Source organism: Eleutherodactylus coqui, chromosome 4, assembly GCF_035609145.1.
Source record: "Eleutherodactylus coqui strain aEleCoq1 chromosome 4, aEleCoq1.hap1, whole genome shotgun sequence".
Classification (NCBI taxonomy): domain Eukaryota; kingdom Metazoa; phylum Chordata; class Amphibia; order Anura; family Eleutherodactylidae; genus Eleutherodactylus; species Eleutherodactylus coqui.
In genome coordinates, this window is record NC_089840.1 from 112,212,876 (window position 1) to 112,225,978 (window position 13,103).

The 13,103-nt window shown below is 42.3% G+C and overlaps 1 protein-coding gene across 1 annotated transcript in view; it reads left to right on the forward strand.

Moving 5' to 3' along the window:
- DPT (dermatopontin) overlaps window positions 1-9,333 on the forward strand; it is a 35,213-nt gene extending 25,880 nt beyond the window's left edge. The window contains exons 2-4 of the mRNA XM_066600005.1: window positions 3,907-4,032; window positions 4,826-4,933; window positions 7,556-9,333. Of these exons, the coding sequence (XP_066456102.1) occupies window positions 3,907-4,032; window positions 4,826-4,933; window positions 7,556-7,622 (301 nt within the window). The 3' untranslated portion in view covers window positions 7,623-9,333. The remainder of the gene's footprint in view (window positions 1-3,906; window positions 4,033-4,825; window positions 4,934-7,555) is intronic.
- The last annotated feature ends 3,770 nt before the right edge of the window (window positions 9,334-13,103 follow it).

A 13,103-nucleotide genomic window follows, 5' to 3' on the forward strand; every position in this document is an offset into this window, starting at 1 on the left:
ACTAGGGGCAATTACTTTTTCACATTCGGGCGAGGTTGGGCTAAAGAGCATTTTCCTTTAATAAATTAAATCAGCATTTTGTGTTTACTTGCATTATCTTTGTTTAATATAAAAAGTTGTTTGATGACATAAAACATTCAAGTGCAACAAATATGCAAAAATAGAACAAATTGGGAAAAGGGCAAATACTTTTCACAGCAGTGTATACTGTATATCTTAATGTATTGTAGTCTCCTTGTTCCACTGGAGATCTCCATTTCCTCTGCATAGTCTTAATTAAAGCAGTTGTCCAGTTGTAAACTATTCATGGTCCACCCTTTAGAGTGGGACATGAACAGTAGACTGGTAGAGTCTGTCGCCTGGTACCCTCACCGATGATGTGTCAGCTGAGCTGTTGCGCTCATGCACTCTACAGTCAGTTTTAGGGCTCTATCCCATGAGTGTATATCAGCCTGCCATTTTCACGGTCGGCTGATATACACTGTGATCTGATGCATTGAATTCTAATGCATCAGATCACATGGCCGTATTCCCGCGACATAAAAGCACCCGGCTGGCCAATATAGCGCTGAGCCTTTTTACGTTGGGCCCAAAAGATAGTCCTGGAACTATCTTTAGGGCCGGAATACATCGGCTGCATGGGCTCCTATGGGGGCCAGTGACAGCGGCTGGAGAACGGAGGTGGGAGGGAGTTTAGCAGGGTGACTGCTACACTTCCTCCCTCTTCTCTCCTCCACTCTGGCTGATTGCAATGGGAGGGGGTGGGGAGAGGCAGAGCTAAGCCCCCTCCCCACAGTCAGCGATGGGAGGAGGTGGGACGGGGCGGTGCTTATCTCCGCCCCCTCCCCTTGCAATCAGCCGGAGGGGAGGAGAGAAGAGGTGAGTCAGCGAGGGGGAGGGAAGGGGCAATGGCATGGCGGCCTCAGTGTATATGTGCTGGAGCCCCTACCATCTGAACGGGCGCACAAACGTTAGATTTGTGCGCCTGTTCACGAGTTTTTACACCTCACGTCATAGCGCACATCAGCCGGCCATGAAAGCGGCGGCCAATATACGCTCCTGTGAAACAGCCCTTACAAAGATGTAGTGAAAAGTAGCACATTGTTATACAAGCACATTGTGGCTACAGGCAGCCAGAAATGTATCATTTGACTATATTTGCAGAGGATTTGGAGCTCTGTACCAGAAATATTTTAAAAAGCTAAAGAAGATGTCCAGGAATGCTTCTGTAGGGCAGTGTAGTACAGGCAAAGCTTCCACTTCACTCTGTAATCACAGAGGGCCAATGCATTGGCAACCAGACACCTGACACTGGTAACTGGACCTACCTTGGCCTGTGATCCCTATTCTGTACTGCAATGCATTATTATAGCTTTTCTGGTTCAAGTCCCCTACAGGACATAAAAAATGTAAAAAAAAGTGCAAAAAATAAACTGTTAAAAAAAGTTTTTTTTGCTCAGTTTCCTCTCTTTGTATAAAAAAATTGAAAATGTAAAAAAACCAACATGTTTGGTATCATCTTATCAGTAATGACCTTAACAATAGATTGAACACTATTTATCCTGCACAGCAAAAACCATTAAAAAACCCTAAAAAACAGAGGTAAAACGCTTACTTTCTTCATTTTGCCTCCCAAAAAAACGCTTAAAAAATTATCAAAAATGCCGTATCTATTTCAAAATTAGATCAACAAAAACTACAATTCATCATGCACAGAACAAGCCCTCACATATACGCCCCGGGCGTATATACGCTACCCATGTGAAGCATTGGTTCCCAATGCATTCCTTTACATGGGCGATTATATGGCGCATAAATACGTAAGCACCGTGAAAGATGGAACATAGGCAGCTGAAATACTTCCGGCGTATATATGGTAGCCAAAAAGATAGTTCTGGAACTATCTTTTGGCCAATGTCCGCCGGAAGGTCTCATAGACTCCTATGGAAGCAGGTAAAAAAGCTGCAAAAAGCTTACAGGTGCCTCTATGTAGGCATTGGAAGGCATTCCGAGGATTTTAGCAGAGTGAAGGTTTTCCGGGGTGCGGCGTATTTTTTCCACTAAAAATGACGTTTGCGATTGTGTGGTTGAGAAAACGCTGGCCATGATCGTGAAAAAAAAACCCATTCAGGCGCTTATACGGAGCAGGCGTGAAAACATAAAAACGCTGTCCTTGTATATCCGCTTGTGTGAAAGAGCCCTTATTCTGCAAAAGTGTATAAACCAATAGAAAACTATAATTTTCCTATCGTTGTAATCGTACCAGACTACAGAAAAAATGTATCATCCCATTTATGTTGTATGATTAATGCTGTAAAAAATACATGGCAGAATTGATGTGTTTTTCCTTCCTGCCCTCCAAAAAAAATCAATAAAAGTTTTACAATACACTATATGTACCCAAAAATGGTACCAATAAAAACTACAAAAAACAAGCTCTCATACGGCCATGGCAACAGAAAAATAAAAAAGTTACAGATTTTATGGATAAGTAGAAATGAAAATCCCCCAAAAATCGTTGCGTCCTAATGGCTTAAATAGTCTGTGTCCTTAAAGGGGTTGTCCCGCGCCGGAACGGGTTTTTTTTTTTTTCAACCCCCCCCCCCGTTCGGCGCGAGACAACCCCGATGCAGGGGTTAAAAAAGAACACCGGAGAGTGCTTACCTGAATCCCCGCGCTCCGGTGACTTCTTACTTACCTGCTGAAGATGGCCGCCGGGATCTTCTCCCTCGGTGGACCGCAGGGCTTCTGTGCGGTCCATTGCCGATTCCAGCCTCCTGATTGGCTGGAATCGGCACGTGACGGGGCAGAGCTACACGGAGGCGGCATCCTGCACGAGCGGCCCCTTTGAGAAAAGAAGAAGACCCGGACTGCGCAAGCGCGGCTAATTTGGCCATTAGACGCCGAAAATTAGTCGGCTCCATGGAAATGAGGACGCTAGCAACGGAGCAGGTAAGTGAAAAACTTCTTATAACTTCTGTATGGCTCATAATTAATGCACAATGTACATTACAAAGTGCATTAATATGGCCATACAGAAGTGTATAGACCCACTTGCTGCCGTGGGACAACCCCTTTAAGGGGTTAAGAACTGAGGGTGGGGCCCATCTGAAGCCCCTGCCTTGGACACCCCTGGAAGTATATGGGGAGAAATGAAAATCCAATGCCAGCCATGAGGAATGTTATAGTAGGCATATGAGAACACTTCTTGGTGTTGTGTAAATTATTCAGAAACTTGAAAAACAGAGATTTACTCTCCAGCGAGATTATTATGTGCCAAATGCAGAAGTGATTTCTCCCAGTGCTGGAATTTAATTCAGCAGGGACAGTAAATTAAATTCAAGGAAAAACAGCTGCCTGCAAGCCTTGATTTGTCTAAGTGCAGGGGCAATTATTAATTAAGCAATCAAGAAAACATTGTTACAACTTGCTTGTCACTGGCTTGTTTTGCATGGAGGAACATCAATTGTGTAATACATTTGTCTAATAAAGTTAATCCATCTGCGCCATCTGGTGGAGAACAGGTACACTTACAAGGGTGCAGCGCTCCTCATAAAAAGCTGCACAAATCTGATTCTGATGGGGGAAGCCGGAAATCTTATATAAATTCAAGATGTGATTTAAATGTTTCCTTAATTTTGTTGAGCACTTCAGGTTTGTCCCAGGCAAAATTCTTAATGCTATACCCTTTTTTGTTACGCAAATTTGGAACAGGAATCTTACTTGAAGTAGTTTAGTAGCTCGGAGGACTTCACGTTCTAGGTGGACTAATATTTTGGAGTGCTTCTTAACACTCTTGCCAGCAGACTGGATGCTTTGTAGAGTTTGAGGTTCCTGAAATATAGTTTAAAGTATGCCTAAATAACAAACTGTGTACTTATTCACGACTTCTCTTGTCATTCACAGGTATCAGACATGTTCTAATAATGGACTGGTAGCTGGATTCAGTAGTCAGTACTTTGATGCTGTCTTGGATAGAGAATGGCAATTTTACTGCTGCCGTTACAAAAAGAAATGCTCTTATAGCTGCTGGTAAGTTTATATCACAATGACACCCGTTAAATAGGTTCAATTAACTTATATATAAGTGCTTGAGGGTGATCAATGAGTGGAACAGGTTGCCACAGGAGGTGGTGAGTTCTACTTCAATGGAAGTGTTCAAACAAAGGCTGAACAGACATCTGTCTGGGATGATTTAGTGAATCCGGCACTAAGCAGGGTGTTGGACCCGATGAGCCTGGAGGTCCCTTCCAACTCTACCATTCTATGATTCTATGCTCTTATCTAATACACCTAATTACAACAGTCCTGACGAGTGCATGGAAAATGCATCCACTGATTTGAACTACATTAGAAAGTTGCATTTAACATAAACGTTTTGTTTCTATCCTAACAAATTTTAAGATGCATGCTTACTGCGAGTGAATGGAAACATTCTTGGCCACCTAATCCTTGCAGGTAAGAGCCAAGTCTAGAGTCCAATGCATGAGAGAGAGAGAGGAGTATTGATACAATGTACCCTTGAAAAGAATGGTTTCACTCAATGAAATGAAGTGGATAGTTTAAGTTTCAGAAATTGAAATGCAAAATTAGACAGGTGTATAACTAATAAACTTCATCTGACATCAGCCAGGAAGGACTTTGTGCTGAAGTGCCCTTGTGACCCGAAAAAAGAACTGCCCCCCTAAATGTTCCCAAGCTTTTCCTTTGGAGATTCTTCCTTTCTCTCCTGTGTACGGATTGGTTAACATGGTACAGTAGATAACTGCGCACATTTCTATTCATTCTACTGACAATGTGATATCTTTACTTTTCTTCGATACAGGCTGACACAAGAATATCCCGGACATTATGGGGAGGATGTGGACATGGTTCAATATTCCTATGGCTATTACATACGAGGAGCAACCACAACCTTCTCTGGAGTGGATAGGTTAGTTTTATTCATTATTTTTTATGGAAGTTGACACATTAGGCCCAGTGCTTCAGACATAAAATAAGGGGAAAAAAACATTAAAATCCTCCCCAGAGATGAGTGAACTGAACCTGTAGAAATCAAATTCGGGTCAAACTTTGTTAAAAATTCAGTTAGGCGAAATCACAAACTTCAGGCGGGTAGTTTCTGCTAAACTGGAAGTTCATAGGAGCAGGCAGGAGGAGAGGAAGAAGTCCTTCAATGGATGCAGCTCAGTGGTCCTGGGTTCAAATCTGACTGAGGACAACATCTGTATGGAATTAGAAAACTTCATGCAGTTGTTGTCCTTGGTTAGATTTGAACCCAGGACCCCAGCACCATTAGACAACGGTACTAACCACTGAGCTGCATCCATTGAAGAAGGACTGCTGCTGCTCTTGACAGTGTTCAGTACCTGTTTTAGGAGTTTTTATAAACTTTTAGTTCGGTTCAAGCTAATTCAGGCTTAACTTTTTGATGAAATTTGGCAAACTGGCCACACTGAACTTTTAAAATGTGTGCTTATCTCTAGGCCTCATCAGTTGTGTATTTTGCCTAACCATAAAAATTTAAAAGGGAACCTTTCGTGTTGAACTTGTTACTTTATCTGCAGGCTACAGTGAAGATGAGAAGATTAATGTGTAGTTTTGTGAGAATGGATTATGTATAACTTGCCGTTTATATAACTAAATCCCTGTAACTTTGGGGCTTTGAGTCCAGAGGGCGGTCCTATCAGTGATTGACAGCTTCCCTGTATGAGTGTGCACACAAAGACAGCTGTCAATCACTGATGATCACAAACTGGACTCAGCGTTAGCAGTGGTTTAAAGGAATAAAATATAATTACACTGAATATTGTTCTACACAACCATAAATCGTTCTGCTCGGCTTCCCCTCTATATGATGCTGCCTGTAGATAGGGACAGGATGGTAATGAAAGAATACATGCTTTGCAAAGCAGTCGGGAGTGGGGAGAAGAGTCATCCGAGTAGCTCCCTGTCCAGATGGGATAGATTGGCAGGTCTCCACCTAAAATTTGTCTATTGAGAGAGACCAGTTATGGTCTTTCTAGACAAGCTTGAACGAACAAGTGAGTGACGTCACTGCTAACTCGTTTGGAGTCATGCAGCCTGTTTGAACAGGAAAATACATCGTTGGCTGGTTCAAAAGAGAATTCTTCATTTCTTGTATAACAAATACACCGACCAATAAGTAAAATCACTGTAGCAGGACGAACACCTGATGATAAGTTCAAACTATTCACTGTAGGATTCGAGAAGAAAACTAAAATATAACTTTTAATAAATAATATATTAAAAAGGAACTTGAATCTCAAGTTTCCAAAGGGACACACAAAAAAAAAACATAAACCAGTTGCTTCTTCAGTAGGTAATCCCCACAAGGCTAGTATAATGAGGGATACCGTATCACCTGAAGAGCAGAAAAGAGGGCTCATATCAAGTAAAAGACCATTTTGCGGCTTGGACGATAGTCAGAGGCTACCCTGTAATGAATATAGTGTAACCACTGCCGTTTACTGAAAGGGTCAACCCCACTTATATATTCAAGATTTAGTCAGAGGTTTCCTTGGTCTACTGATGGAGATTTTGATCATGAGTGTGCTTGGGAAGAAAAAAGTTTCACCTCACTAGCACATTTTTTAGAGACCAAATGGAAATTACTCCTAAGAGGAATAACACCCTAGCAGGAGAAAGATATTATTTATTAAAAGTTATATTTTAGTTTTCTTCTCGAACCCTACAGTGAATAGACCAATAAGTAAACAAGCCAACATTCATGCCTGCATAAAATGAATGATGAATGAAACACAAACTATTCTCGTTTGATGTTGACTTGTGTTTACACTAAATAATTATCATTCCCTTTTGCTCGTTTGAATGATTTTTTGAACAATTATCACTACATCTAAATCAGTCTTTAGTCTAGCCTAAAGGCCCATTCAGACCCAACGATTCTTGCTCAAAATTCACTCAAAGCCATCTTTTGAGTGAGAATCGTTGAGTCAAAATGCATGGACCGTGCACGAGTCGTTCCTCGCTCAATTCTAGTTTTCTTGAATTGCACAATGAACTCTTATCAGCGGTGCAGGCTGTTATCACAGTCAGCAATGCTTATAAGATTCTTACAGCCCCTGTCCTACTGGTACTGTAGTTCACAGTGGGAAGCAAGCTATAATCGTGGAGAACAATACAGCTGTTTGATTATGCAAAACAGCTGTATTGTTTGCTGAGTGAAAGCGGCTGTGTCCTACTCTGCCTGCATAGCTCTTAAGTAGCTACTTAGCTACTATAGACTATGCAAAGATGATCGCCCAAAACCATCATCTGTGAGTGTAAATGGGGTCTAAGTACTTGGCCATCTCCAGCTGTCCAACTGAAACTAATGTGTACACATGACCACTGCTACATTCATTCAGGGACACTCCAGATTTCCATTCCATGGGGGTCCCAGCCTCCGGATCCCCATTGATTAGATACTTATTACTTGCCCTGTGGTAATGTTTCCTGTTATAAAAATCTTTCACATTGCACTTTTAAGTCTCCCTAATGTAACTCTGCATACTTTAATTCTCTTTTCTAGGGATCGGCAATGGAAATATATCATTTGCAGACTGACAGATTTCGACTGCGAATTTGAAAACTTCTAGAGAAATCTCTGACTATTAATAGTGAATATTAAGAAAACCTAAAAATTGTCTTTTCGCTTCCGCCTTTTCTTGTATAATTGTTTTGCAGGAGTTATATCGTCTGTGTTTCATGACAACATTCACAAGCGCAGTTATAATTGCAATGGCCGTCACGACCGCAGCTGCTTAAAGCTTCACTGAGACAAAATAAGAAGCGGCCAAATAGTACAGAGAAAAATGTTATATTTCCTAACTTACAGCAATGATTTCTTACAAGTACTTATTAGCTAAATATTGAATGCTAGTAACATTTTCTAACTTCCTAGTATGTTTTATGAGGTCATAAGTAGAAGAGAATACATGTGAGCTCCGATATATCAGATTTTACGTATACCTGTGTTATTACCATTTGCATTTTACACAAGACAGAGGGCCTCAAAGCTACTACAGTCAAATGGGGAGTGTTCTTTCTTTTTTCTTAGTAGGAAGCAATTAGATCCCAGCTTTGCCTTTTGCATTGGGCAGAGAGCAATCGGATTAGTAGGACGGCTCTTCCACTTTTTGTCTGAATTATTGAGGCCCAATGAGTTTTTAGTTTTTTACTGTATAGAAAAACAATTATGGTCTTGGGACTTGTAGTTCCCCTTTGTACTTTATATAGGGTGTCTCAAAACTGTGGAACCATCCATATAGAATGAAACCGGTCTGGCAGATGGTGATCCAATTTTGCATACAAGTTGCGGGGGGACCTGTTGGGCCATTGGGGGAGCCAAAATGACGTCCATTTTGAATTCTGCCATCTTGGATACATCTCCAATGGGAATGTAGATGTGTGATATGTTAAACTGGAAGAGAATTTCACCAAAAGAACAATGGTGGGCTTCATTTTGTTAACGGAGTGATTTTTCGTCACTCTAGGCAATGTGCATGATGGCATTAACTGAAGTTGCCGTGTCACTCAATTCTATTCAATAGTCTGGGTCGTCCTCCATCAGATGTTGCAGCATTTGCAGTTTATAAGGAAGCCTTAATTCTTAGGCAAAATTTGCTGTATGGAGGCATGGCTAACCCCACATTCTTGAGACAGACGATTAATGCCATATTGTGGGCTCTTACTAAATGCTTCATTAGTAACAGTTTTTGGTCATCTAGATTTTGGTTTATCAGCAAAAGAACCTGTTTCTCAGAATTTGGAAAAAGGTTTTGCAACTGCATTGTGGGTAATGGGAGGTCTGGTTGGGTGGTGTTGATTGAAATCTGCTGTGATGACACGTGTGCTTCATTCACCTGACATGAGCATGATCTCAACATGTTCTGCTTCAGATAACACCATTGTTCACATTGCCTGTAGTGACGAAAAATCACTGTGTTAAAGTGAGAAGGAATAACGTTATGTGAAAATGAAGCCCACCATTGTTCTTCTGGTGAAATCCCCTGCCAATTTGATAGATCACGCATCTACCTCCCATTGAAAAAATTAGAGTTGAATCCAAGACAGAAGCATTCAAAATGGCCGTAATTTTGGTGACATGGTTTCCCCCTCAGCTTGTATACAAAACTGGATCACCATCTGCCAAGCCATTTTTATTTTATATGGGTGTTTCCACACTTTTAAGTTACCCTCTACTTTATCTGTGGTATGCAGATTCAAACAATGTAAGAAATAACAATTTATGAATGTACACAATTGTATAAACTCAAATAAAATGCTACGTATGGCTTTTTATCTTTATTATTCTTACTTTTATTAGAGAAATACCAAAGAAACCTAAAACGCCCAGTCTGCTCTGACAGCCTGCTGCTGTGAGGGCATGCTAAGGCTATGGGCAAAATCTACATGTGGAATTCTGATGTGTAAAAGTCGTGTAAAGTAAAAAGAAGTGATATGTTCACCACAGATTTTGCCGTTTTTTTAGGCAGAATTTGCCATGGAAAATTCCATGGCGATTTATACCATATGAACATACCCTTAGTGTTCTACTTATGAAACGGTCATAGGGACATAAACTGGAGATCGCTGCTCTAACCGTTGGGTAAGGAAACATGGCCAAGTCAGATGCAATGTTCATGCATCCAGAAGCTGCAACAAGATAATTTTGACGTGCAGCACAGACCGAGCTTGGCTGATAAGTTGATTTGATCAGCTGTGGATTAAGAGTATCAACCTTTTCTTACACTGTAAGGGCTCTATCACACGAGCGTATATCAGCCGCCATTTTCACGGCCGGCCAATATATGCTACGATCTGATGCATTGGATTCCAATGCATCAAATCACATGGCTGTATTCCCGCGGCGTTAAAGCGACCGGCCGGGTCAATATAGCGCCGGGCCGGTCAGATACTCCTGGAACTATCTTTCCAGTCAAAATACGTCGGCCGCTGCATGGACTCCTATGAGAGCCAATGACAGCGGCCGGAGAAGGGATGTGGGAGGGAGTTTAGCAGCGTGATTGCTAAACTCCCTCCCCCTTCTCTCTTCCCCTCTGGCTGTTTGCAATAAAAAGGGGCGGGGCAGTGGAGGAGCTAAGCTCATCCCTGCCCTGTTGCTGGCTGCAGACAAGTGGCAGAGGGGTGGCTCCACCCCCTCCCATTGCAAACAGCTGGAGGGAAGGAAATAGGAGGTGAGCACCGGGGCTGTGCTGTCTCAATGGGCGCATAAATGTTAGATTTGTGCACCCGCTCACACATTTTTACAGCGCCTGCGGGCATGCGTAAAAACGCCTGCGGCCATGTGAAAGAGCCCTTATAGATGCAAATAAATACACTTGCAACTATACTGTGAATCAGATGCTATCAGCAAATGGCTTTGTTATATTGAATATCAGCTTGCTAACGTGTTCTCCGCTTTGCATAATTCCTACTCACTAGAACGATTCCTTGACAATAATCAAATCATAAAGAGTTCCTTCTACTGGGACCCTCAGCAATCAGCTATAATGCGTGAAGAAACCTGGAGGTGAAGTTTTAATTTCCCTGAAAAACCATTACAGGGTTAACTAAGCATTACAGCACTCATTCGTATCAGTAGGTTGACTGTGTAATCAGGTTTGGACTGATGAATCCCCTGGAGGGTGCTTAGCCAGGAGTGGGCCCCCAACTCCGACATGAATGGCACAAGGCACTGTACACCTACTTCAATCACACACTGATGGAGTACAGCATCTTAGAAAGGTAATATTTGGATGCAACTATTTAATGGGCCCCCCAGAATAAATTTTGCTAGTAGGCCCTGAGCACCCAAGTCCAATACTAGATAGTCAAAAACAAAAAATTGGTATCTTAGCGCAACTCTATAATGAAAGTCCTGAAACTATAGACAAGCTGGGAAATACATCGCTCATGGAAGGTATAAACTCAAAGTCCTGATGACACAAGGAGCAGAAAGGACTGGGGCTGGGACACCAGGAGAAACCCTCCAAATAGTGATGTATTCCCCACCTTGACTGATGAAGGGGTTCTCACCAAAATGCATACGTTTCACTGGCGTTTAATTCACTACATAAAAAAGTTGGATATGTCATCCTGCTGTCTCACGACCCTCATTTGAGAGTTGCGCCAAGATAGCAGTTTTTGGTTTTCGCATATCTATTCCGGACACCAGTGATGGGTCTATCTGGTTGTCAGCTCTACTACCTATAGTCTATAGCTCTCCTCAAAGCTGTTTTGAGCCCTGGTTTTATACCTAGGACTCAGGCTTCTGACATTTTTTGGTTTACTCCACCCTTTTTCTTTCACCCACAGCTCAGTCCAACACTAGGACAGGTCCTCCAGAGTGAGAGATACTCTTTATAGTCAGTCTCCACTGTGGCCTAAAGATGAGAATCATGAACAGAAAACGCCCCCTCTCTTAATACAGAATTCAATAATGGGCTATATGAAAATGTTTTTTCTAAAATGGCAAATCCCTGCAACAGTGCCCTAACCAGATGGCCTCTACTGCTCACCTGTTTCTTTGGATCTCATACTGGCCAGGAAAATGAACGTGGCTACAATCTGAGAGATGATCACAGCTATCTTGTTGAGAGAACGGTGACTTCTAGACATGTCTCTACAATGCACTTTTCCCTAGGTAACAGATTTTGAGAGGGAGGCCTTATTGGAATGAGAGAAATTGGATGGTCATTTCAACGATTTGCCCACCATGTAGACCATTCTGACCAAGTTGTTAGAAGGTGTTGGGTATAGTGGTTACGTGAGGGTGTGCACACACGATGAACAGGCTCCGAACAGCCCAGACCTACCACAAGTAGAGAGAATTGTTTCATCCGCCAACAAGCATGAGCAGATCCAATGTTTTTATTGTCCACCATCCAGACACAGGTAGCACCTTCCTTACTGGACCCTGTCTCTGACTGGACCATTTCCAGGCACTTGGCATAAGGAAATTTGGTGTCATAATGTCCATTGCTTCTCCTGCCATTAACACCCAAACACCATTGCTTTAATTTACAGTGGCGTCATGAACGGGAAACCTGGACTGCTACAGCCTGGAACAGTATAGTCTAACGATGATTCCACATTCTGTTTGGCAGTTGACAATGGTCTTGTTCGAGTACGGAGGCGACTTGGTGAGCGCTTCAATCCTGCTTTTGCTGTGGAGCGTCCCATTGCCCTAATTGATAATTTAAGGAGCCATCACATACAATTTATCACTCCCAGTAGTGATCGGGGAACACTAACAGTTCAACGATATGTTCAGGTCATCCTGTGGCTACATGCACTGTCTCTCATGGCAGGGCTTCCAAGAGGTATTTTCAGCAGGATAATGCTCGCACACACAGTATGTGTTTCCTAGAAATGGCTTTGCTAGGTTAGCACACTTCTTTGGCCTGCCTGGTCGGCAGATTTAATGCCAATTCAGGATTTATGGGACCTGCTGGGATGCTTGCTTTGGCAGCCCATGAGAGTGCAGGATCTAGAGGCCCAGTTGCAACGTCTGTAGGCAAATGTGGCACAGGATAACATATGAAGCATGTATGCCTCCATGCCCAACCGTATCTCATCATGTATGCAGGTTAGAGGCGGCCCAACAGGGTACTAGAGCCTCCGTTGAATTGTACAGTTTTCACTAACTTATCCTTTGCCTCCAACACTAGAAGGAAATTAAAAACAAAAAAAATCTGCGCTCACAAGAAACGTATTAGAAGGTCAACTAAACCAGACGCAGTTGATGGCAAAAAAGGATATATATTTAATATTTACAAAAAAAAAGTTGAGAATTTTAAAAGTATACACAGTACAAATGCAATGCGTTTCGGCGATACTACCGTTTCCCCGAAAAGAAGGCACCCCCTGAAATTTGCAGAAGTCCCAAATATAAGGCACCCCCTGATAGTAAGGCATAGTAAAGTGTGCAGGCAAGTCAAGAGGCCTGTCCCCTGCTGCCATCCTCGTTGTCTCCTACCTCCAGATGTATAGGTAGATCTGCAGTCTGCTGTTATCCTGTCCCTGCTGTGCTGTACGAGTGTGCTGTTGTGAGCTCCCCTTGCTGGCTGGAAAAG